The 27,856-nt window shown below is 39.8% G+C and overlaps 1 protein-coding gene across 2 annotated transcripts; it reads right to left on the bottom strand.

The window, feature by feature from the left end:
- Window positions 1-788: 788 nt before the first annotated feature.
- On the bottom strand, window positions 789-27,145 carry TPD52L1 (TPD52 like 1). Of its 2 annotated transcripts, XM_088666105.1 has the most exons (8): window positions 27,021-27,145; window positions 12,436-12,551; window positions 9,660-9,808; window positions 7,029-7,130; window positions 5,664-5,678; window positions 4,500-4,538; window positions 3,504-3,564; window positions 789-1,601 (listed from the first exon to the last, which is right to left on the bottom strand). In XM_088666105.1, the coding sequence occupies exons 1-8, from the start codon at window positions 27,040-27,042 to the stop codon at window positions 1,470-1,472; spliced, it is 636 nt and encodes a 211-aa protein (XP_088522231.1). In that variant the 5' UTR covers window positions 27,043-27,145; the 3' UTR covers window positions 789-1,469. The 2 variants fall into 2 exon arrangements, with proteins under 2 accessions (XP_088522231.1, XP_060128646.1); XM_060272663.2 differs by lacking the exon at window positions 5,664-5,678.
- Between the last annotated feature and the right edge of the window lie 711 nt (window positions 27,146-27,856).

The raw sequence follows: 27,856 nt of genomic DNA, 5'->3' as shown, positions 1-27,856 counted from the left end.
AGTGCTGCCTTGCTAGATATTCACTGCACCCCCTGCATAGCAAATCTAGAATAAAAGGAGGAGGTTTTAGTAAATTAGGCAAGCCAATACAAGATGTCCCCGTCCCCCCCAATGTCCAGTTCATGGGTGTGAAATCCAGTAAAAGCCCCAAGAGTTCAGACCAGAAATCACTGAATTTGGTTTGAGTGTTACCTTTCACTATGCTGCCCTGAGATCTTTGGATGAAGTGTGGTATACAAATTTAAATAATGCTAGAGGCTTAGCTATTGTGGCAATTTGAAGAATATATAGTTTACATGATATTCTAGATAATAGGTTAAGAAAATAAAATTTGAAAGTTGTCAGAAATTTGAAAGTCAGTAACAAAGATAACTCATGCTGTAGTTCAAAGAAACCAGTAGATTTAGCTTGATTTTTCTTCTTAGGCTCTTGTTTGTGCATGGGCCCAAGGTGCTGGCAATATTTCCTGCATCAAGTAGTGGGGAGATTTCCAGCACTGCCTCCCACTCTGCTCCAGAAAGTCTCCAAATACCATAGAAGAGCAGAAAAAGGGTAATTTTTGCCTCCTCATCCCTTCCTCTAAGAGGGTAACTCACAGCCACTACTTTTTTTTCACATACAGAATCCTCAAGGATGTAGCTGTCCCATTATTGCGGAAGTTAGCAAAAAATGTCATTGCACTTTTTGTAGACAGTAGCTAAGAGCTGCTTAATATATAAAACCTCCAACTCTTTCACACCCATATATGCTTTTAGATGCTGAAAAATCAAGTTTACAGACTCCTTAACTAGAGGAAAAGCAAATCGTTTATTAAAAACATAAGTACTTTTGCTGTGGCCGCGAAAACAGATAGAAAGGGAAGAACAGTCTCTGTGGAACAGTGGTGGGTGGGTAGGCTGGTCCCTCAGGACAAAATGGCATGTCTCATGAAATAGCTGACCTTTAAAATAAAGCTAGCTGAAGACAGAAGCAGGTAGGAGAAGGAAGAGAAACCATAAGATTTGAAAAGTGAGTATTTCAGCAATATATTATTTGAACAGAATGTTCAAAAATTCAGTATATAACATATATACACATATAGACAAATCTCTAAGAGTACAACATTGGTAGAAGCCATTTTCAAAAGTGACGCTTCTTATAGAAGCTGGATGTGTAAAAGCATTTATGAAGTTGAGACCCCAAACTTGTTCCCCCAGAATAGGACTCACTCCCCTCCCCATGCAATCATGTATGTAGGCAAGTGACCACATAAAGAAGTACTTAGAGTTAACTGGACAGTATATGGCAACAGATGGAAATCATTTCTGGCTTATTACAAGAATCACTGTGGTTCACTCTGGGTACTGCCGGCTTTACGCTAATGTTTCCGCATACAGTCATACTCAATCCTGAAGCAAAAATAAACAGGGCTTCACATGTGAATTGGACCCAAGACATGGGATGGAGAGAATGATTAGCATCCCTGCAGTCTAGCACTGAAGCTCCTCTTCTGTTTCTGGGAGTCGAGTGCTCACAGCGGAACTCTGAGCACTGGCATGGGCAGCAGAATTGAGAACCTCCTCAAAACTTCCTCCGGTATGGCTCGCACCCCCAACTTTTGTCTGAAAGGAATGAGCAAGGGCAGTCGGTAACTAACATTCTGCTAAACAATTTGCCTCAATTTTCTTTTTCATTTTCATGCCAAATAAATGCTTAGGACTATTATAACTCAAGGGGCTCTGTAACCTCAGTTGCGAAGAATGTTAATTCTATGTTGACTTTTGTTTCCTCAGCTCTCAAGGTAGCAGATTATAACTATAGTGTTAACTAAAGGCAAGGTTGGTAATGAATGTCTAAAATGGTTCCCTTTGTACTAGATGCTAGAAGTCAGTGCCAGATTGAGAATAATGTATTGATATGTACTGACTTCCACAAAAAAGTTAAGAGGCAAGCTTAAAATTAAATGTTGAATATGAAACAGCAGCAATTTGCCCAAGGTTAACTTCCAAATATAAATTATGTTCTGTGTAATTTGATTCAAACCATAATAAATCTACAGTGGCCCCTCGACTTACAAATTACTCGACATCTGAAGTTTTCGACTTATGAACGGGAAAAATGGCCGCACGCTTACGAATTTTTCTACATGCGAATGGAAAACCATTGGCGGTTTTAAATGCGGTTTCCTCGACTTACGAATTTTTCCAAATATTTTTTTCCCAATGGGAAACTGCTTTTTGACTTATGAACTTTTCGACCTACGAATGTGCATTTGGAACGGATTAAGTTCTTAAGTCGAGGAACCACTGTGTATTGTTCTTTACATGTGGGAAATTGCTCAGTTTACGAGTACCTGTAAACTAAATGCCATGCCAGTTTGGAATTCAGCTGGTTATGGGAGAATACAGCAAAGCTAGTTGGTTAGGTGCTCAGATAAAATAAAAGTTGGTATATGACACTGTGGTGGTTTGCACTATTTAAGCATTTGATTCTGATAAAGGCTGGATGAACTCTTGACAGCTTGACAAGTGGTATTGAAAAAGCAAGGGGATTTCAGAGCATGAACTTAGTGCAGTCCATCTTGCCTTTGGCACAAGTGCTAGCGGTGACCAAGTTGGCAATTTTTAAAATTCTCTTAGACTGTATTTGCACCATATTTGTCACATTTAATTAGATTTAATCTTGTCCCCCTATCTCCCAGACAACATTTCATGATCACAGACATTTACTTACTCTTAAATATGTTTAATTTCTCAACTCATGCCAGTATCTTTTATAAGCCTGCTTAATTTTTAAAAGTTATTTAGTTTAAAATAATCTTTTCAGTTAGGAAAAATATTTCCTGAGTAGAATCTTTATTTTTTAGTAAGCATAAAATGTGGGTTATTAGCAAATGGCGGCTGCTGTGGAAATTCCTTCATCTTCCTTGGTGGTCTTATAATTGTTTTGTTTTACATCTTTTGACAGATAATAAACAACTGACAAAGAACAATCATGCACTTCCAAGACAATGCTCATATTATATGTGAACAAACTATTTTGAGAAGTGTGGGAGGCCCAAATATCTATACTAATAGAAATTAGATTAATCCATGCCTCCTTAGCCTTGACTGATAAACATGAGCCCAAACAGGAAAGTCTTAGTGCTTCTGGAATAAGTTTTGGCTTGACCCTTCAGGAGAAGAGGGCTTCACAATGTGACACAGCTACCAATAATAGCTTTTGATCGTGTTGCCACATGTGGTACAATCATGAAGCTGCTCTACTGATCTTAAAGCTCATGATGGAACAAAGAATAGGAAGTTATTTCTCAGGTACGCAGGGCTTAAAGGGAACTCTGGTTTCTGCTGCATTGATGATGTACAAATGTGCACAGAAAATTCCCTGGAAGTGCAGGAACAATCAAGGGTTCATTTTAGGATAAGGTTTGGACTACTCTGGCTTCAGTTAATTTTCAGTGACACACCACAAAAATTAGCTAGTACTGTACAGCCCATAACCTTTCTCTCAATTCTAATCCATACCTTAAGGCTTGTGACAGTGGTCTCAACCTTTTCTTCAAAGGATTTGAATGTAGGAGAATTCCTAGGAGAAGGTACAACAAAGAAAAACATGATAGTCTTACACTTGTTTGCAGGATTGGGTTCTGATGGCAATGGCTTGTGTCGCCATCTCTGGCTTCTAATTACCACCAAGCTAAGGGTCAAACCAGCTGCAACATTATTTGGTCATGTGTGTGTTTAACGAATAGCCAGTGTGTGGATACCCAAGCCATATTGGGATCACTGTTGCTTCAAGTCTTAGGTCATGATCCAATGGAAATCAGGCACAAGGTGGCTTGATCCTGATTAGGATGCTTTGGGGAAAAGGGTTAAAGCAACCCATGGTCTTAATCTGGTTAAAAAAACAGCCAGCATGGGAGGCCTTAAACAGCCACCATACAAGGCCATGTGACATTTGGCCCTAAGGAGGTGTTCTTTAAAACCACAGACATGTGGGAATGGATCATATGCCCTTCATATTACTTCACATTAACTAATGTGACACCTGTTTATCTTTCTGATAAGCTACAAAGTCCTTTCTATGACAGGGCTTTGTAGGGAGCACAACAATTACTCCAACTTGCCCCCCAGCCAAGGAGAAAGGACTCTGGTTAGGAAGGACAAGGTAGACCTGGCCATCCAAGCAAATTGGCTCACAGCCATAACTGTCTGCCAGCTGGGGCAGTTCACAAATGAAAATGGTGGCAAAGCTTATTTGGAAATATATTTCAGTGAAATCTATGAGAATGTGGATTGGGAATTCGACTACTCACACGTGAACAACAGAGGATGGTCAATGGTGCCACATTTGAATTTCCTACTTTCTGTATGAAGAACACTTGTACTAGAAGGCTGATCCCAAAGGGTTACGACAATTTAATATTCAGTACTAAAAACAAATTACTGTCACAGGAATAGTGTGAAGCCTGAAAACACACATTCAAAGGTCAGGATAAGAAGGTGATGTGGAACTTTTACCTCATAGCAGGCATACTTATGGAATGGCGAATAGAGTAACTGCAATTGAAAAACATGGAAGAGAGAAAACATAAAACTTTATAATATGACCAATACAAATAAAATCACAACTGCAGACTAATTTAGTTTTTAAGTAAGAATTTCTAGCATTCTTATGTCCTGGAAAGAAGCAATCCTGAAACTCACTAAATTAAGATGTGCATCTGTTAAAAAGCCTGCTTTGTACATGGGTGGCACAGTTGCAACTGAAAATTGTTTCCATCTGATGGCTATAACTTGAGTAGCTCACCTACTCACCTAATGGACTGTTCCTAACATTAGATGTCTAGACATCACCAGTCAACAAACTGAGAATGCAAGAGTGTGGGTGGGTGGGAAGGGAGGGCACAGATGGCAATATTTCCAGTAGTGGAAGAGAATGGGTACTTGCAGATCAGTATTTATTGTGGAACTTGTACTTTGTGATTAAACCTGGAAGTCTTCGATTAAGCATAGTTTCCTATTTTGTTTGGAACAAACTAGAATCTTCAACCACACTTTGAAGTTTTTAAAATCTTGGCTTGTTCCAGTTTGGATGCAGTGGGATTAATTGAAGATTTCCAGATTTAATCACAGTGCACTGAGAAAGGAGATGGCAAGGGGTTGATGTGTAGGCACAAGAATCTTCCATAGGATAAATAATAAAAGACACTGGATATTATTATTTATTGAATTTATATACCACTCTATACCCAGGGGTCTCAGGGTAGAGATAAAATTGTTTGGGATTCAAACAATTGATGAAATTAATTATTGTTCTACGATAATGCCCACTCTTGGAGAAACAATCAAAAACAATTTTATTGAATGTTTAGTCCTTACGTTTCAATCTTGGGTGGTGAAGGGAGGATTGTTGTTTGGTAGAAAAGCATTTTGAAAGCCTCATTATGGGAAATTTGGTCTAATCTAATCAGGAGCGCATTAGCAACATTCTGAATTCTATCCAAGGTTTTCTTCAGGGTCTTCAGCAATTTCTGCACTGCCTAATTAAACTATAAAATCAAGATGTCCCAGTTGAAATAATACAAGTTTCTAATCTTGGACCACAAATGGAGGAAATCATGTTGTGTCCTTTTCCATAAAATGGAGTATGCCAAATGGAGCAGCAACATGCATTTATCTTACCCAAGTGAATGTGACCTGGAACAGCAGCATAAGGAAAAAATTAAGAAGAGTTAAGCACTGGTATAATTACAGATCTCACCCCCCACCCCCCAAATCCTGTACATGGAACACTCAACATCAAGTGCATTTAAAATGTTTAAATTTAGCTAAGTTGCTAACTGTTTATGCTCTCTTTGGAAACCTGTGAAGTTTGTTAATGTTGAGCTTGCTTCCACAACAAGTCACCAGCTGCAATTTCAAATTGGTTTGAAGATAAGCACATAATCCAGTTTGAAAACTAGCCCACCAAAGAGCTGTGTCAATTAAGCATGAGATGCTAAGTAATCTGTGTTTGTTACTGAAGCCTTCGTTTCAGGCACAATGGCATTCAGGCAGAACAACATAACATGAATAGCCCTGACTCATGACTGCCTTAAGAGAACTGGATAAAACATCATATATATTTATCCATGAAAATTAAGTTAATATCAAAAGAAGAGTGGTCAGAATGCAAAATAATGATCATTTCTTTTTAACACAAGTGGGAAGAGGGAGTAGAAGCTTCAAATAATTACAACCCCTGGACTACTTCTGCGTTCCAGCTCTTATCAAATCAGTTGCAATAGATGCAACTTAATGGTAGTGGGACCAGTTACTTGCAGCTGATAAAATTGTATTACAGAGCAAAATTAAACACAAGGATCAGTTAGAAACACTGGGATCAGTTAGAAACACTGGGAATTGTTTACTGTATGAAGAGCAATTGATCAAGTACTGCTGCTGTGAAACAGATAAGAGAATCTAAGCTGGTCTATTGAGGATGATGGGAGAGAGTCCAATAACATCTAGGGACCCTATGTCGAAGAAAAGTATACACAGATAAATTATCTATGCCCCAAAGAGCAAGCAGTCGGAAGAGAAAGGAGGAAAAGGGACAAGGCTAGGACAAGGTCAGCAAGGGACAACACGAGCAAATGTAGTTCATAACTGGCTTTCCTTCCTTATTGATAAAACAATAAAGTTGCTGTATTTGTGTTTCAAGAATAGCTTCGAGGCACGCTTCACTCTTCAAAACATTTCTCTCTCCAAGATCCCCGTTCATGAAAAGAATTAGGGAGATGCAATTGTTGTATCCCCGCTGATGTATTTTATGGCATTATTTAGAAGATGGAATTCCAACATGTAATCTCCCTGGTTTCTCTGGTAATGTGCCAGAATTTAAATCAGGAATACATCTTAATAAGCTATCATTTAGTTCCTTTGTGATAAACAGGAAAAAGTCGCCTTAGCCAGGATTCAATGTAAATCTTGCAATGCTGGGAATTAAAGAATTGTGGGTGGGTGGGATTTAATTTTCTCCCAGAAATTAAATCAAAACGTCTGTACCTCATATCTCCAAACTTCTTGCTGATGACTGTTCCGACGTTGCTGAAAGCTGCTGTTGCCTTTTGACCTGCTTGACTCAGAGTCTCTTGTGTCTTCTTATATCTAAGAATTAGCAGTTACTACAGTGTAAGCAAGTACCTTTTAGGTTCAAGGCATTTGCTTCTCATACTGTTCAAATCATAAAACCATCAGAACTCTGACTGCTGTACATTAAACTCATTTGCAGGAACAGCACAAGAGAAGGGGGTGGTTTTAAAATAGCTTACCAAATGCTAATATTCATATATGGGAGTTAACTGTACTGTATTTTATATGGCCCAAACATAAACTACTTTACCCATAGCAGAGAAATTGGTAGAAATAAAGTAATAATGTCAGGATGTACCCAGAATTGCCAGGGCATATACAACAAGAAAAGACTAGTCTCCAACATTAAAAGTACTTTGCTGCATATTTCTCTCTAAAGTTTGTTCCCATTCTAGTTAATACATTTTTATACTGTAAGCCACCCTGGGACCTTATGGTAAAAGGCAGGTAATAATAATCATAATCATAATTGCTACTATTACTATTAAACCTGTATGTGAAGCATTCAAAATATTTTTACCCTTCTACAGTCTGATGAGCAAGAATGTTGAGAAAAGTTCTACTACTGCATTTTGCATAATATTTAGCAAGGCTCCAAGACACGAAATAGAAGTGAACAGCAAGGTGCACAACCGGGACAGAGTCCTTGATCACCAAACTTCATGTTTTTTCTTCCTGCTTAGAACTGCAAAGCACACCACCACAGGCATTGTCAAGCCAATGGCAGACCACCAGTGCTGGCTGGCGGGAGGCATTGAGCCTGATTGATCACAAGTTGTGCAGAGTGTTGGAATTTTGATCAAGGAAACCCGGTTCAAATCCTCACAAAGCCATTACACTCACTGGATGGTCACTGGCAAAGTGCTATCTCACAGCCTTAGCCATTTCGGAGAATTGCAGGGATAAAATGTCCCAGAGCTCCTTGGAGGAAGGTGGGGACACAACTGTAATAAGTAGGCAAGCAATGATAAGCCATTTCAGTAATTTTGCAACACTGCATTTATTATTCTAGGGTTCCTTGATGGTATCTAGACCACAGATGCATATCCAAAACAGTGTTGCTGCTTCTCCTAACAGTCAGATAACGCAAAGAATGCTTCAGCCACAATCCTCTTAAATATGCACATGGCTGATTTATGCAACATGCTTTGACTTGCTATGCTTGCATTCTTCATCAGGGTTACTAAGCTTTTTAAAATTCAGAGGCTACCTATTCAGCTATTAATCTATTTGCTGAGTGTGCATTTTCAAGTTCACCTTCTCTTCTGCCTGGAGATATAGTATATATTTAAGGTACTGGCCTTAAAAATGCCATTAATAATATATTGTTCATATTTTCAGTACTACTATGAAATAATAAATGGAACGGAATGGCATTCAAAAAATAACTATTCAGATTTGCACATGCAGCTGGTGCAACCATCATAGTAGAAACCAATGAACAAACGTTCTTGCTTATTTTCTTTAAGCCAGTTCAGGAAAATTTTCTATTATTAGAACGAAGAGACTGCAACTAAAGTTCTCTCTCTGTTGAGTTCTTTTCCTTGTGCAAAATAGTCAGCTGAGTTTTATTCAGGTTAGATGCAGTGAAATCAATGAACATAATTGTGTTCTTTAATTCCAATGGGTCCACACTGCACAAAACCTAGTTGAATGCTGTACCATGCATAGTTTCCATCCTTGGAAGGGCTCCAGTGTGCTGTGACCAATATATCTTTATGTCTGTTGTGAACAGAAAAAAATGCCAGCTCCATCATGTCAGCAGTGACCATCATTAATGCTGGATTTATGGCAGCATGGGCAGTTCCTCTGCACAGAGCACCCAACTGAGGAGACACTAATTGTTATAGTAGTAACAACAACAACATCATTTATACGGTGTGGGTGTGCACCAAATTTTGTCCTCAGGGCGCCATATTAGCAAAGTCTGCCCCTGCCATCATCCACACAAAGTAGTTCAACAATGGCCACCAGGTCAACATGGCAGTGTCCTACTGTTTACATGCTGCTATTGCAGTTATATTAGAAAAGAGCCACTTCCACTTGTAGTAAGCATACAAAGTAGGGTGGCTGCAGAGTCCATTGCACATTACGCTACTTCTCTGTGTTGACTGCAAAAAAAAAGGCATCTGAACCATTCATAAAAAAGCAAAGGAAGTCAGGTGGCAAGAAAATAAAATTCATGTATGCTACCTGTAGAATAAAGCATGCAAAGTGACCCCTTGAAGGTGTATTTAAATAGATTTCAATTTACTGGAGATAGCAATAGCAACAACAAAATGACATTTGACCAAATGTACTGAATTATTTGCCACGTGTGTATTCCATATCATCTCCAAAGAGTTCAGGGTGGCACATTAACAGGCTTTCATTTTTATCTTCAGCAAGGATGGGGACAAAGGCGATGCAGTGAGCTTCAAAGCCCAATGGGAGTTGGAACCCAGCTCACTTTAAACAAAGTCCAACACATTAGCCATTGCACCATGTTGTCTTCATAATGAGAGGAGTACAAAGGAAAAGGATGTGTAGAAGGTTTTTACTCACGCAGTTGTAGTTTGCACATCATGCCAGCCCTTGCTGAAGTTCTGTTTCAGTTCATTCATCAGGTTGATGCCAAGCTTTTGTTTAATTTCCACAAGATGCTTCTCTTTTGCTGCCAACACTTGTCGCAAAGTTGCAATTTCATCTTCAAGCTGAATACAATAACAGATAAAAGTTTGTATTATACCTCTTCCTGATAAACGTAACATGGTTTTAGGTGACACAACTTCTTCAAGTACAAAAATGCCATTGTATTTGAATCTTTAGACCTAATAAAGTGGCATCAAAATGATCTCACATATATTTCATTGCTTTTCTCATTGACCTATGGACTACCAAAATTTACAAATATAATAAAAGACAGAAATGGCTGGGCTGGCAAACAAGGTAGGAGCAATGTGTTTGCCTGCTGATTTATGGGTTTATCGGCCATAATGGCCCAAATTGAAAGATTGTCAGGCAATGAGCTGCACAATGTCATGCGCAAGGATCTGTATGTACATATGTACTGAACAGATGGTTAGGAAGTAATTTGCACCTTTTAAGGAGAGGCAGTGTATGTAAAATAAAAAAGGCTCCCATCGGAGACAGAAAAAGCAGCCTAGTGAAAAAACATGCTGGCAAAGAGAAAGCTATTTTCTTTGTGTCATTATAATAAAACCAATTAAGTTAAATATAGCCTTAAATTTCATCTGATTATGTAAAGCAGAATAGTCAGGTTGTGAATTGGGGGGAGTAGAACAGAGAAGGACTTGGGTAGATACAACAGTCACTTCACATTATTTTATTTTTTTTAGTGGAAAAAACTGGTTAGTCCCAGTTTAAAGAAATAAACATCTTCAGCTACTTTTCTATTATTGCAAATGTCTCATTAAATGAAACATTGTGGTGGATTATACAACGTTTAGTTTCATTTTCAAATTGTAATTCTCCGAGGTAGTCTCTTCAGAGACATATTTATCTTATGATGTGAAAATGTTAATTCCATACACAGATTGCCCTTTCTGGACTGGGCTATTTTTAACAGAATTAAAATGAGCAACTTCATTGTCATTTGGGCATTGAGTGCAATTTATACATATGAATAGTAAATTGCATAACCTAAGTTTTCATGACTAACTAACTGCACAGAAGGTATCAGCTATATACACAGCAATAAGTTATAAATAAATTATCTCCCCTCAGAAGCTACCTATTACATTTTGAATTATATGAATTATATGTTGAATTATATGTTCCTTAACATCCTTGAAAATCTTCATATTCACTGTACACTTTGTGGATTATTCAAGAAACAATACAACTGGGAAAATGCAGTTGGGAAATGCAGTACCAGGGGTCAGCAAACATTTTCAGCAAGGGGCCGGTCCACTGTCCCTCAGACCATGTGGTGAGCCGGACTATATTTTGAAAAAAAAAATATGAACGAATTCCTATGCCCCACAAATAACCCAGAGATGCATTTTAAATAAAAGGACACATTCTACTTATGTAAAAACACCAGGCAGGCCCACAAATAACCCAGAGATGCATTTTAAATATAATGACATATTCTACTCATGTAAAAACATGCTGATTCCCAGACCGTCCGCGGGCCAGATTTAGAAGGCGACTGGGCTGCATCCGGCCCCTGGGCCTTAGTTTGGGGACCCCTGTGCAGTACAATATAATTGGGAAGTGGGGAATCAGGGCTTTGGGGAAAATCTTAAGATGGGGATGTGACAGTTCTAAGGCTTTTAAGGCAATGATACAGGGAAATGTTTTCAAAGGCACTGAAAACCAGAAGGCAAACTACTCCCATTGGAAGTACAGCAGCCACTCCAAATAGAATGAATTCATTAGAGCTCCAGAAACTTAGTAAATTCTGAAAAATTCCAAGCATTTCAAAATGCAAATCCCCAATGCATTTCCTTTGAACAATGTAATTATATACCATTTGAATGCTGTGAACAATTTAGGACAGTCTTGTGATCTGAGCTGGCCTAGATACCATGAACTGCTGTGACTACAAACAATACGTATTGTGGGATGTGCCTGGAGGATGAAGGCCTTAACCTCTGCTCACATCACTGAAAATGCAAGATGGGGGGGGGGGGACAAAGACTTATACAAGTGAAACACAAAATAATTTATGCCTGCTTTTATGACTCAAAAAGGGGTGGTGGAGACAAAAAAAATAAAAGAACAAATACTTTATTTTCCAAGTATTACTGTATATTAATCAAAGAAAGCTCATTTGTGTATTTTGAACTGATGGGTTCAATGTTATTTTATTGATCACATTTATATCCAAGCTCTTTCTCCAAATAACTCGAGTAACATACGTGGAAACACAGAATCACTCCATTTTATTCTATTAAACTGTACGGCAGGAAAAAAACTGATACATGAAAGTTGCCCAAAGCACTTCACGGCTGGACAGGGCACCCCAAATTTGGGATTTGGGCACACTATCCATTCTACTGCATTGGTTACGTTCTCAATGAATCCATATGCAAGAATGCTTCTGTTTAAGGAAGGGGACTTCTTGGCTAGTTATTGCCCTGCCTTTCATTATATTTTATTAGAAAAAGGTTGAACTCTGCTCAATCCATGCAGGAACCACTTCACACATATGGTGGTAAGGCATACAGTCATGGTATATGGGTAAGAAATTCATGCAATTGCTTTTATAGGAATGTGCCCAAGGAGAATTGCATGGAAAAGATTGGCATCAGCAGTGATTTCCAAAACCAGCCCTTAGTTTAAGATGACATATTCAGGAGACAAAGAACGTTACCTTGACAAGTTCAGCTTTTAATTCTTCTTGCTCTTCTTCAGAAATCATGTTGGTAAAATCAACATCAGTGACCATGTCTTCATCTACTTCATGCAACACTTGCCTTTCCAACAGACCTTTGAAAGTAAGATGACAAGTTTCAGAGATTTTTTTTCCTAGACAGGAAATGCAAACTTGTTAAAACAAAACAAAACGCTTTATGCTTGTTCAAATCTCTTTTAAATCTTTTTTTTTTCTGAATTAGTAAGGATCTTAACAAGGAGGGACCATCATGTAGAAGAATAGCAAATGCTTTGTGTGCAGAATGAGTCAGATTTGATATCTGATTAACAGGTGATTACCGGTAGGTTCCAGAGGTGGAAAAGAGCTCTGCTTGACAATTTGGAAATCCATTGCTAGCTTCAGCACTGCTGCTGCCATTTTCAGCAAGGACTCAGCACCAAATCATAAAACAAAGCAAAAGAACAGAAGCAAAACAAACAAAAAACCCAGAGCAGCCAATGTCTAAATATTTAACAAGCTGAAATAACGTATATGAGATACACACACAACAACAACAATTTATTTCAATTGTACTGGAAAGATGTAAAATTAGGTCTGATTATCAAAATACGTTTGGGGACTTCTTTATTTGATCCACAATGACTCTTTATTCCCAATTTAGAATATGTACAAGGGAAAATAGTTATGTACATCAGATGACATATGAATACCAAATCCCAACTTGCAGAATATGAGAGTGCAATTGCCCTCCTGTCCCACTTGCAGGCTTCTGTCAGGCATTTGTTTAGGCACTGTAAGAACAGAATGCTAGACTAGACCGGCCTAGATCCAGAAGGGCTCTTCTTTTAAGCCAAGTGGATTTTTACACATAGCTCACGGCATGTGCACACCAGTCTTTTGTTTCCAGAAAGGCCATTTCAAGTCACAACACATACAATCAATTTGTACAGGAGAAATAAAAACCCACATGAAAGAGCTACCCAAGCGCCAGTGTACAGTCTACATTCTACGGTGTACTGGCACCCAGAATATAACCACAATGTTACCTTGCTGGAAAATGTGGTGATTTGAAAAATGAAATATATACCTTTTAATTACCACTTATATGCATGGAGAAGAGAAACACATTGTTGAAAATAAAATTCTTTTATTGAGAGCATCCACTCTTCTGCTAGGAGACATTATCACACAAGTTTTGTCATAGCAAAAGTTAGTGGGAACCAGGGTGGATAAAAATCAATGATTTTTTTATTTAAATAGGATTTTTTAAAAAATGTAAATCATTTTTTTAATTTAAATTAGATTTTTAAAAGAAAATGCTTTTGGAGGAAAAATCTAAGATAGTTTTCTGTTTAAGTTACATTATAGTCCAAAGGCTATTAACATCAGGAAATAAGGATTTGTTTAAGTTTTTCATGTGCGCTAAAACTTTTTAAAACTTTTTTTAAAAATTGTTTAACTGCATTGTTAACAAACATGGATACATATGCTATAATGTTATTGTTTTAGTTAAGTAAATTGATTAAATTGTTACTGAGGAAATTATTATTTTTCTCCTTCCAATAAAGTAAAGCAGAAAAGTTGTTCAAATATAAACAGTTAAACTATTAAACCTCACCATAATTTCATAATTATCAGTCTATGTATTTCTAACAGTATAACCAAATCAGTAATTTTTAATATAACTGTAAAAACTACTCTGAAAATGTATTATTACAAAAATGAAACCTTCATCTGGTTGTAAATATTAAGATGGTACCAGCAAGAATGAGTCTTTCTGTAAAAAAAATTATTTAAACGCAACACAGAGTAACTGAATCTGGGATCTTTTTACATGCACAACAATTGTCTGCACCCTGTCCTCCATGCTCCATGGACAAGACCTGAAATTTGCAATCTAGTTTCTTTTGTACATAAAATATACTTGAATGATGTACCTAGCCTCTTAGCTTCACTTGACATTTCCATTTAAAACTTGTCAAAAGAAGGAATATTCTCTTTAAAGAGACCTGTGTACATAGAATTTGTTCTATACAGTAGTTACAGGTAGGTAGCCGTGTTGGTCTGAGTCGAAGCAAAATAAAAAAATTCCTTCAGTAGCACCTTAAAGACCAACTAAGTTTATATTTTGGTATGAGCTGCAGCCATTAACACCCATCTACAGGTTTACCACTCCCATCAGCCCATCTCCCATTCCCACCCACCCCCACCACCCTCTGTATATATATAGGGTCTGACACTTCTGTTTCTAGTGTATCTGAAGAAGTGTGCATGCACACGAAAGCTCATACCAAAATATAAACTTAGTTGGTCTTTAAGGTGCTACTGAAGGAATTTCTATACAGTACTCATCTTCTTACTCTCCCTTCAAAATATGCTGCTAAGCAACAAGCAGCCCAGCTCCCAAATGTTGCCATCTGTGTATATATTTATTGTCTTGACCTAACAGAAATAAGAATGTCATAAGGACACCATAGCACCAATTTAGATGTATTGGCATTCCTAATATCAATAAAATGCAGTCCTAACACACAAAATATGATTGCTATCCTTGTAGCAATCTATACCTTCCGTTTCCATTTAAGATTTCTGCAATTTCACCACCGTGAAAGCAAATATAGCCACTTTTTCTTGTTGTTATTCTATCGGTACCAGCAAGCTGAAATCCATTTTTCTGTCAAATAGACCAATGAATCATGTCCAGCTGGAAACTGAGCCAAATATTTTTAGTTATTTGTTCCTTGTAAAAATGAACCAATAAGACAGATGAGGCATGTCCCCAACTGATTCACCCCTACAAATAAATAATCTCTAGACATTCCTATATAAACCCTCGGAAACTGCAGATGACATTTGTTCAAACCAAATAAAGGTGTATTATTATTATTATTATTATTATTATTATTATTATTATTATTATTATTATTTGTGTACTGCCCTTCATCCATAGATGGATGGTTCACAACATAAAAATTCAAGATAAAACATACAAAATACATAATAAAAACAAAAAACCAATTATCGCCCTCCCACAAACACATTTAAAAGGCCATAGTATGCAAATTAGTCAAAGGCCTGGTTATAGAGAAACATTTTTGCCTGGTACCAAAATATATGTAATGAAGACACCAGGTAAGCCTCCTTGGGGGCATTCCACAAATGGGGAGCTACTGCAGAAAACGCTCATTCTCATGTTGCCACCCCCAGATCTCTCGTAGGAAAGGCACACAAGGAAGGGTCTCAGATGATGATCACAGGGTCTGAATCAATTCATATGAGGAAACAGTCCTTGAGGTATTGTGGCCCTGAATCGTTTAGGGCTTTATAGGTCAAAACTAGCACTTTGAACTGGACCCAGAAACTAATTGGCAGCCAATTAGTTGGGTCAGGATTGGTGAAACCGCCTTGCCCCGATGAGCCACCTGGTCACCAAATGCTGCCCCAGCTGAAGTTTCCGAACTGGCTTCAAAGGGAGCCCCAAGTACAGTGCATTACAGCAATCTAACCTAGAGGTTACCAGAGCCTAGATGATGGAAGTTATGTTATCCCTGTCCAGATATGGGCAAAGCTGATGGAAGGCCATAGAGCCTCAAGTGACAACAAAGGATCCAGAAGTACTCCCAAGCTATGTACCGGCTCCTTCAGAGGGCGTTGCCCCATCAAGAGCAACACTGTGGATAAACCCTTGATAGCTCCCAGAAATCAACTGAGCCATAATATCCCCCAAATTTGAAAATATATTTTGACGTTCAAGTTTTTAAGAATTCTTTTGCCCCCAAATCCCCAGAATTGTCTTCAGTATAACATAAATAAGGGACCCAGGTGGCGCTGTGGGTTAAACCACAGAGTCTAGGGCTTGCTGATCAGAAGGTCGGCGGTTCGAATCCCTGCAACGGGGTGAGCTCCCATTGTTCGGTCCCAGCTCCTGCCAACCTAGCAGTTTGAAAGCACATCAAAGTGCAAGTAGATAAAATAGGGACCGCTCCAGCGGGAAGGTAAACGGCGTTTCCGTGCGCTGCTCTGGTTCTCCAGAAGCAGCTTTGTCATGCTGGCCACATGACCCGGAAGCTGTCTGCGGACAAACGCCGGCTCCCTTGGCCTATAGAGCGAGATGAGCGCCACAACCCCAGAGTCGGACACGACTGGACCTGATGGTCAGGGGCCCCTTTACCTTTACCTATAACATAAATATGCTTCTCTGTGGCTTTATACCAAGGCAGCTCTTCTGTTGTTCAGTTTCAGAAGCGTCACATTGCAAACCTTTCTAACTTTCCTCTGAGCAACAGATCAGAATACTATTCAAGCATTCTTTGAAATGCATGACATCATGCCTAAATATCTTTTTATGCAACTATTTATTTCATAATGATTAGATTCCAGTAGCAAGTACAATATGTAAATGGATGGCAAACAGGAAGCACTTAGTACAAAACACTGCATTCATCTCACACTAAGACATATGGTATTTACTCTAATCTAATGCTCATCTTTTTTGGCCAAATTATGTTGCGAAAATTAAGGTGTGCATTAGATTTGATGGCAAATTTACATTCGGCAGCTAATAGTTTTTTTGGTTTCAAGGTTCTGAAAATTGAGGTGTGCATTAGATTTGATGGTGCATTAGACTTGAGTAAACAGAGTATTTCTAGGATCTAGGACTGGCAACATGTTTCAAATCCTAGATGCTAGGCCCAGATATCTATACACCTGATCACTCGAGGCCTTGAGATTTTTCAAGTTCTACTGTTATGATATTGCTTCATTAATGTATTTTAATACAATGATGACATATGGATAACCAAATTGTCACTTTTCAAAGTCAGCCACTTTCAGTCAGACTGCCACTAGCCTTTTCCCCACTCCACACATCCACTTTAAAGACATCTAGCCACCTGGAAACCTGAACAGAAATTCAAAAGGGGCGGAGTTGAAATCAGCACACCCAAGTCACTTGAACTATTCGTTCCTATTGTACACTAAACTGATCTGCACTGTGACTGCATCAATAGCCCAAACCCTCTAGATCTGCTGCAGTGTTAATTCTAAAGAACATAGCTGCCACAGAAGGAAAGGAGATGCCTGGACTGAGTACAACAGATCATCATCAACATCATCATCATCCCTATGATGACAACAACACTCCTTCTAAAGACAACAACACTGTGAGGGACAAAATAGAATCAATACCCTTGCTGATCCCAGCAGATAGTGCCACAGTACTTCTAAAGTGGCTCCCATCAGGTGGAATGGATTTCTGAGCGGCACAATCCTTCTAAGAGGGTATCAATACAGTTACAGCATTGTTCCAATGGTGCTGCTAATATTCCCCTTAATAGATGACCATATTCTAAATGGCACAAGACTTCAATCCTTTTATATACGTTGCAGTGGGACAATAGAGTTTACCCATCACAGTGACAATGTGATTGGGGGGGGGATCTCTCCAGAGCTCCAAAAAGCCCAGCAAGAAAACCTGTCTAGGTTTGAAGCAATATGTCAAGCACAAGTACAGTGCTGCCACTTTTCATTATCCAGTATTTTCAAGCCCATAAATAATTCTGTGCTTCCCAATAATCATGGCTGCACCAAACCTGGTCCAATTATCTTAACTGGGGCTTACAGGCATTGCCCAACAATGTCAGAAACGTAAAGTATTTTAATACAGTACCGTATTTTAATAGACATGTTGTATATATTTTAGAAAAAACAGTGAGAAGTTCTGGGTACATGGGGTAGCTCAATTAGACATACTGTAAAATGTCAGCTTCAAATTATCCATGAAGTATAGCACATGCTGACCCAGCTAACATATGTTTGTCTGTTGCTGCCTGATCTACATTTCTATTTCTCTCCATCACATGTACAACCTTCTTTATCATCAGCTTGTGCACCTAATTAATTCAGACCTTATGACAACTTAAATGGCACATCAAGCGCATTCAAAAGAAACAACACAGAAAGAAACTTTGGAAATTACAGGAGTTCTCTGCTTCCTCCCAAACAGCTGCTTGATTATGGGTAGTGGCCAAATGCTCTCACATTTGCTTAAATTCTTTTAGTTAAAATGCCACCCTTCAGCAATATGTACTCAAGCCAACTGCACAATTTCATTTCTCTACAGGCAGTGCAGAGCCTTATTATACTTCTTTCCTGCTGCTTAAACTAATATTTGAAGTCAATAGATCTTTAAAAGCAAATTGCCACTGCTTTGTTGATTAACTGCTAGAGTGGTGTTGTACAAATTGGGGAAAATAATGCTACTTAAAATATTTTATTTCAGGACAATGCCATTAATCCAGGGCCCTGAATGATACAGAGGTTCTAGTCTAAACAATGGTTCAATTAAGTCTAGAGATTTATCTGTACCAGAGTTAACAGAAGTTAAGAGGAACAGATGAACCCAGAAAGGAATACTGGACTCATTGTCATAATTCACACTTTTTCAGAGATTGAGGAAACGTTGTATTAGGCCAGGCATCCCCAAACTTCGGCCCTCCAGATGTTTTGAACTACAATTCCCATCTTCCCCGACCACTGGTCCTGTTAGCTAGGGATCATGGGAGTTGTAGGCCAAAAACATCTGGAGGGCCGCAGTTTGGGGATGCCTGTATTAGGCTGCTTCTGCTCTCACTTCTAGGATAGGGCCAATAAAATATTAGCAAATGTGACATTCTCCCTGACAGTGGAAGAACTCTTACCCAAACCTACAGAAAAGAGGAAACAAGAAAGTTATTCATAAAACACAGATACTGGAACCTTCAGATCAACTCTATGAAAAAAGAAAAGAAAGGCTGATGACAGAGAATGACAATCTTTATGATTCTCAATAAAGTAAAACAATCTTCTCCTTTTGGACTTGTCAGAACACTTGTTCAATTCTGGTCCTTTCCCTTTTTGGTTGCAGGGTTAACTGGCATTCCTAATACTTATCCAGTGTGCTTGATTCATATTTTGTGGTTTTGCTATTCTATATTGTTTTGGTTGAGTTATTGTGTTTTATTATACCTTTTTATATAATTCTTTTGTATTAGGAAGTGCTCTTTGTATTTGTTAATACTTATTGTTGAGCCACTTTGAGCTGAACTTGGCCGTTGGAAAAGCAGCATACAAATATTAACAATTACAATTAATTCTACTCTAAAAATTAAAAAAGAGCAGCTAGTCATAGACTACCCTGTCAACCAAGGGAAAAGTAAGATCTCCAAGTTGAGAAAAGGAATGGAGATAGAGAGAAAGCTCCAGCTAAAACCTTACTACTTGATAAATGAGACTCACAAAGTGCTTTAAATATAAGCTGCATAACAACAAATACAAGAAAGCAAGTATCTAAACCCTCAAGGTTTTGTCCTACATTTGCTGGCATGTCAGAATGCCTGGAAAATATTTCTATTCTCTGTTATAGAAAATGTGGAACAAGGAACAAAACTCTTGGTTCAAACTGATTTTTAAGTCAAGTATATGCTGACATAATTAATAATGCACAAAGTGGTTCAACATTTCTTCGGCAAAATGACTGTTTGCATTGGGACAATAAAATTTTGGCTTAATAAACTAGGAAGTGCCCAAGCTGCATGCAACCGCATCACTTCCGTCTGCATGCTCCTTTATCCTCCACTTCTTTTTTTATGCAAATGACAAAATAAACTTGCAAGTACAGTACCAATTAACCAGAGCTTCCTGTTCATGTCCAAACTGTGAACTACAATTAGCAGCTTCCAAACAAGCCTTAAAGTTGGATTCTGATTTTAGCTTGTTGTTGTTTAGTCGTTTAGTTGTGTCCGACTCTTCGTGACCCCATGGACCATAGCACGCCAGGCACTCCTGTCTTCCACTGCCTCCCACAGTTTGGTCAAACTCATGTTCGTAGCTTCGAGAACACTGTCCAACCATCTCGTCCTCTGTCGTCCCCTTCTCCTTGTGCCCTCCATCTTTCCCAACATCAGGGTCTTTTCCAGGGAGTCTTCTCTTCTCATGAGATGGCCAAAATATTGGAGCCTCAGCTTCACAATCTGTCCTTCCAGTGAGCACTCAGGGCAGATTTCCTTAAGAATGGATAGGTTTGATCTTCTTGCAGTCCATGGGACTCTCAAGAGTCTCCTCCAGCACCATAATTCAAAAGCATCAATTCTTCAGCGATCAGCCTTCTTTATGGTCCAGCTCTCACTTCCATACATCACTACTGGGAAAACCATAGCTTTAACTATACGGACCTTTGTAGGCAAGGTGATGTCTCTGCTTTTTAAGATTTTAGCTTGTTTGGATGCAATTAATCATGATTCCTGGTTTCTTTTGCCACTCATGTGAAGGGACGAGTAAAGGAACAGTTACTGCACATCCTTGCATATTAAGTCAGAATCTAATCGTCTGAACACACCCAATGGTATTCCTACTGAAAGCAAATGAATGTATCTAATCAAGATTTGGATCTGAGCAAACTTCGTTATATAAATATTTACAGACCCTGGATCAGGTTTATTAGATACCAAATCACTCAAAATATGAGCTACAATATATTGATTGTAAGCTTAAAAAGAGGCTACCCTGTGAAAGGGAGGTGCATGTAAAATACCTTGTAAATACTCAGTCTCACCCAAGCTGCATTCTTCTGTTCTTTTCACACACCCAGATAACTTACCCACTGCACATTTAAGTGCATGTCTACTCTTGCTCTCTACTGACCGTCACCTAGTCTTCTTAGCTCCCATGGAGGTACATCAGTGGAATGTCATAGAATGTTAATGCTCCTTTGTCAAGTCTAAGTATTGACTCAGGCAATCCACACTAATAACTCCACTCTGATTGAAAACCTGTAACAGTATTTTAGCAGTGAGACACTATAAACATTGGACTCATTATGGAAGAGATTCTGTATTAATATGTTTATAATAAAAGGTCAGAACATGACAAAATTCACAAAAATCTCATAACAGCTCAACAAGACAGACAAGGGGCTGAAGAACCAGTATCAAACTACTGCTGCTGCTGCTGCTGTTAAAGAATGACTATTTGCTTTGCAGGTACAAACACAAAAAAATAACCATAACAAAAATCAAGAGTCAACATTACACAAGCAATAGAGTCATCTGTAGCTGTCCAAGGTCTCCCATGTGTTAAGGGTGGATTACAATTCTGTTTAGTTTTCGCAGTGTAAGCAGTGAAATTGCTTCATATAGTATGCAAATCATCTTTGGTTGTTCCATGGCTCTTTCTGAATTCACTTCTCCATAAGTGCCATTCTCCATGGCACCTGATACCATGTCTCCAACCATTATCTATATATATATAAATGTAAAAACGGCAGGTTGGTGTGTTTCCACTTTTCACCGAAACTGCTTGACTGATAGCATTCAAATTTGCACACAACGTCCCATGCTACCGTGAGATTACACTTACGAAGTTTGCTAAGACAGATGTCACACCTACGCCACGTAAAAAACCCCAAACCAGTGTTACAGAACACACAACTCACCCAAAAGTGCATGCTGGGAAAAGAACCTTCCCTCTCAACAGCACCTTGGCTGCCGTTTACATACTAGGCCGAAGCCTTTACAGACTAGGCCGAATGGAGGTACTGACTCGCCTGGGTGGGGGTCGGAGGGGACGAGATAGGTCAGGACACGGTGGGGCCAGTCACAGGGATGACCCGGGGTGGGGGGGAGAGGGGGCGTGATACGTCATGGATCGACACAGGGGGGTGGCAGTCACAGGGATTAGCCACGGCAACGTGTGGCAGGGCCAGCTAGTTAATTATAAAAATACTATGTAGTATATAGCAGGCATCCCCAAACTGCGGCCTTCCATATGTTTTGGCCTACAACTCCCATGATCCCTAGCTAAGAGGACCAGTGGTCAGGGATGATGGGAATTGTAGTCCAAAACATCTGGAGGGCCGAAGTTTGGGGATGCCTGGTATATAGTATAGCATTCTCGGCACTGTAAAAATGTATAAGCTTACAAATTGAGCACCGGTTCTTCCCAAAGTTACATTAATGGTTAATGACCATGTTAAAAATAATCATTTGGGGAGTAGTTAGAGATTTTTTTGGGGGGGGGAGCCAAATGGCAGTTAGTCCAGCCAAGTCAATGGAAGGAGCCTCCCTCAGACTCTAGAGCTAGACAGCATGGCCATAGATGCAGATTGTTCTAGTTTGGCTCCAAGTGCAACAGACCTATCAAATCTGACATGGCGATAACTAGGATATTTGTGAGATTGAGATATGAACAAATTCAAATTACATGCCGCAGCTCATCAGCTCTTAATATATTCCCAGTTGTCTTTTGTGGTGAAGAATTTACCATAATGCTTCAGAATATTACTGATGAATTCCATTTACAAAATGGGAAGCAAGCCAAAAATGGGGGAGAACCCATTGTGCTGCAATCCAAGCTAGAATTATTAGACAAGCCAAGAACTGCAGTTCAAAACCCTTTCATTTTGTTTAATCAGCTTCTTTAAACCACTAAACAAAGGGTTCAAGGAGCATGCCTGTTACTTGAAAATGCTTGTTCCCTGTGTGGGTACCAAACAATACACCAACCTTTTCCTCCCCTCATAACCTTTTCACAACAACAACAAAATAAATACCCCTTTACAGGCCCCACAGAATAAGAATATGTAGAAAGCATGTAAGCAGCACAAGCACTACATGTATTCTGGGTAATCCCTCAAAATAAGGTTTAACTGCTAAGTCATTTTGCTGACACTATAAGGGAGGTGAACAGAGAGTGCTCTGGCCTTTGATGCCCATTTAGATCTACAATTAATAATTAAATGCCACACACTGAGTAAAACTGCAGATAAGAGCTTCTCCCAGGCTCACATCTGTTAAATAGGAAAGCAAGTTATAGCAGAGCATTTATACAGTAATCTGACAATACTTGAGGGAAGGCTGTGCATGAAGCTATCACAGGGCAGGAATGTAGAAAGTGGCTCTTGGGGCTAGGGGCTAAAGGGTTTGAACTGGTGCACGCAGTTACCTCTTCTTCTTCTTCTTCTTCTTCTTTTTTTTGCAGCGATCATCCGTAAGTTGCTGCCCATCTGCCACTTTTCTTACGTTTGAATTCCATCTTATGGCATGAAAGTGTGTGTGCTTAGGATACAATCATATGTACATAAAACTCACTTACCGGTACTTCTGAGTAAATACACACAGGAAGGTGCTGGGGCAACATTGTGCTTGTGTAGATGCACGTAACTGAGATTTACAATTGACAGTGGCTCTACATGTGGACAATTTCTTAAACTATACAGTACATAGGCTACATCTATACACCATGTAGAGATTATTGCTCAATTCACTGTACTCAGCTGAGTGCAATGGAGCTTAGAGAGCAATCCTAACCAGTGAAGATATGACGGGACAACTCTCCTGTGTAAGACAAGTTGCAGCCTAACTGCATCTAGTGGGGGGTGGAGGTGGGGGAGTGGCAATATTTGCTGCCTGTCCTATGAGATGAATTTCATTACACCTGCATTTTTGAAACTGTAAGTTTATTTTATTTATTTCTTGATACTTAACACCTTAGTCTCTAAGTGGTGCACAGTAACATTGAAGTAACAACAACAAAAATCAGTTAAAAACAAAAACCATAAAATGCCTGCTGAAATGAAAAAAAAAAATCCTTAGGCATTACACCAAGATATGTGGATGAAACTCACGAATGAACAGAGTTAGGATACAGTTTGCCCTCTACACCAGCATAACTTGCACTGGAGAGTTGCCTCCTAGCCAGCAGGAATAGATATGCCAGGGTGGCAAGGCAAACCAGACTACTTTGACCTGAGCTGGCAGGGGTGTGTGTTAGAATGGCCAAAGCTGTACTGATGCCCAGCCCTGATGCCCCCCCCCCATCCTGCCTACAGAATGATGCAAGCATCACCCTGTTGGCACACACCCTTACCCATCTGCCCACAAGCAGAGCCACAAAATGGGGGGGGCAGTGAAGGGACAGGGCTAAGCTAGCCTGGTATCTGAGCCAGGCCTGTTGGCTGAACCAGCTGCAAGCTAGTGCAACCATCTGCCTGTCCCTCCACTTCTGCCTAGGCTGCTGTGAGCACAGGGCTAGAGATGCCAAGGCAACCCCACCTCCACACTGTTTTAAAGTCATTTATACTGGGTTCAGGCCAGCTCAGCTGTGGGGCGGTGGGGATTTGTCACATTCTGACCTAATCTATCCCAACAGGCCCATCTGGGAGTTAAGATTCCATCAATACTCCTAGATAAGTAAACATAGGATTGAGGTGTGAAACAGAGCCCAATTACATTCAGATCAGTGTTTGAAATGCATTTTGCGATGGGAAATGTCATTAGTGCGAGCAGTTTCTGAGTTCTGGGTGCAGTACTTTAATTTCAGATTAAAACTGCAGAGTGGAAGGAAATGAGGACCTTTTTCTGCCACCCCATTTCCAGCTACTCTCTGAAGACTGGAGAAGAGACCTTCTTAAGAATATATGGGGAAGGACTAGACCCTGTGAAAAATAAACATAATATTTTAGTTGCAGTTCATTATTTCCAGCTTTGTATTCTTTTTATAAAAATGTGCACCTGGACATTCCGTTGTTGCCCCTATAACCTAGGCTTAAGGTGCCATTTAGCTCCTAGCTTTCATATCTCAGTTTCTAACACTGATTCAGATGATTAACAAAGACAAGTAATGGTGAATTAAGAACACCACTTGCATTGTTCTTGAGACTAATTACCCTGTTTCTCATATTTTAAGACATACCCATAAAATAAGCCATAGCAGGATTTTAAAGCATTCAAGGAATATAAGCCATACCCCGAAAATAAGACACAGTGATAGGCGCAGCAGCAATGCCGGCCGCGGCAGGAGGAGGAGGAAAAAAATAAGACATCCCTTGAAAATAAGCCATAGTGTGTTTTTTTGAGGAAAAAATAAATATAAGACGTGTCTTATAATATGAGAAACACGGTTACTAGCATACATATTTCATCAACAAGGAGCTCTAAAATTTTATTCCTGTCGTAAGGCAGGTGGAAGAGGTTTATGCACATTTCTCCCTCAAGAAAAAGAAACCAAACATTTTCAGATACGTTGACATGGAAGAGTGCTTCTTTTCACTTAAAAATACAAGGTGGAGAATATTCTGCAGTGATTACTAGGCCTAGAAACAACTCAGCAGTGTGCATGCGATTGACCGAGTCATAAGAAGAGGATTATACTTTCCACTGTGAGGACAGAGGTCATTAAGAAGCAAATGCTGCATGGAAAAGCTCTAATTTTACTAGATATTCCTCTACTAATAGCAGACATTTTAATGCTACCCATATTGAACTAAAATGCATGAAATCTGCCATAAATCTGATGTGTACATAGACACAGCAAACAGAGAAAACTATTGGTCAATAAAGCAAAAGCTATGATCAGGAATAAGGTTTATGGAGCAGTAGATTTTTAGGAGGTATTACAACAGTTTGCTTTGAATTGCCAAGCTTGTTATGCAGCAATCCAAGCAAAGCCCTAGAGAGATAATACTGCAGTAGCCCTCATGGAAAGATGGTTTATACATCAACCAGATGATCATTAGCAAAATAAAACTTCAGAAGGTATTGTGAAAGTTGTTTCATCCCCAAAGCCCATGAGAGCCTTTAATTAAACAAATTATTTATTGCTTTCCCTACGTTCCAAGTCAACAAAGGAACTTTCGTTCTGTGAGCGACAGGTAACCAGCACTCCTATCCCAGGATGAGGACAAAAAATGTTAGTGGAAAATACAAGTGTGTTGTTGTTGTTGCTACTGCTGTTTTAGTGTACAAAAGGGGGGCATTTTAAAAACACATTACAGTACTGAAACGTTATACACTAAGTCCAAGGAGGAGGAGGAAGAACGACAATAGAATTATTACTTGCTCAGGGTGGTGGTGAATGGATCGTGCTTGGAAAGTAACCGGGATGGCAGCTTAACCAATGCATGCTTACATGGGAATGTATTCTACTGAACACAATGGGACTCAACTTCAGGATTGTGCTCCACAGCTGTTACGCTAAGCACACAACATGCAAGCATGTCACACACTAAAACAGTCCAGTTATTGCATTTTATGAGAAATAAGTGGAGTGGAGGGAGCGGGCGATTTTACTGGATTCTCTTAAGGTTCAAATGTGGCAGTTTGGACAAGAAGAGAACCGGCCATTCAAGGTGGTCAGCTGTGTTTTGATTCTCAGGAAACAGCTCCGACTTCAGCTAATCACAGCAAAGCGAGACACCTTTGCTCGAAGCACTCAAAAATGTACCTTGAGAATATATATATATAATAGCATCCATAACTCTACCGAGTCACAGGAAAGAAAGAACAGTGGACCTCACACTTTCCATAGAAACAACCGATTATTCATCAAATTTTGCCATGCGGGTCTCTTCAAAACTTTTTCTACCTTCTATCATGCAGAATGAGGGTGGGGTGTGGATTCCAAAACATTACCCCCCACTCCAATATATAGATATAGATAGATCACCGAGCGCAAAACTGAGAGGGGAAAGGAGAGCGGAGTGACACCGCTTCCAGAAAGGAACAGGCGTGCGCGCCTTTCCGAACCGCTTGGCCGCCGAAGGAACTGACCTTCCTCCGCCTGCGCTTCCATTTCCCCCTCCAGGGCCCTCCGGGATCCGCTTCTTCGGCTGGGGAGAGACTCGCTGCGGCCCCTGGCGACTCGAGCGCTGCCCCGCTTCCCGCTCTTCGCGACTGTTGCTCCTGCTAATCCTCAGCCACTACCGGCTCGCGCTCGCTCGGCTCCTTCCCTCTCGCTCTCTCACGCACGCAGGGAGGCGCTTCGATATAGCGCCACCTGCAGGCCTACTTCCCGCCCAGCACCCACGCGCCAGGCCGGCCGCCCTCCCTCGGGGCCGCTTTTATACACGTGACAAGCTGCGCGGTGGTCAACACGTTTCTCTTCGCCCCGGCGGGCAGGTGGCGTGGAGGCGCGACCTTCAGCTGGAAAACGCACGTTTAAAATGCCTCAGATCGATGTACTATCGCCTAATTGTTTTGCATGTAGTACCTATCGCTGAAATGTGAAAAATGACTCAACAGTCTGGCTCATAGGTTCCCCATTTTTCTAATGACAAGAGAAAGCACCGCGCTGTTTTTATAAGAATGACTTTTTAAAACCCAGCTTAAGTGAGAGGATGTTTTTGTCCCTGCATGTCCTGCTTACTCCCCACCCCACTTCTCTGAGGGAGTCCATGCTAGCAAGGAGCTGCAACTTCTTTTTCTGAAGAGGCACACCAAATCCCCATAGTTTTTACTTTTAGAAACAAAAACAAAAAAATTCCTTCCAGTAGCACCTTAGAGACCAACTAAGTTTGTCATTGGTACGAGCTTTTCTGTGCATGCACACTTCTTCAGATACTTCAGATTCTTTTGTCTGCATGCACACGAAAGCTCATACCAAAGAC

The sequence above is a fragment of the Zootoca vivipara genome, chromosome 3 (assembly GCF_965207765.1).
Source record: "Zootoca vivipara chromosome 3, rZooViv2.hap1.1, whole genome shotgun sequence".
NCBI classification, from domain to species: Eukaryota; Metazoa; Chordata; class Lepidosauria; order Squamata; family Lacertidae; genus Zootoca; species Zootoca vivipara.
Note: the sequence above shows the minus strand (reverse complement) of the source record. Positions and strands in the feature narration are given on the sequence as shown.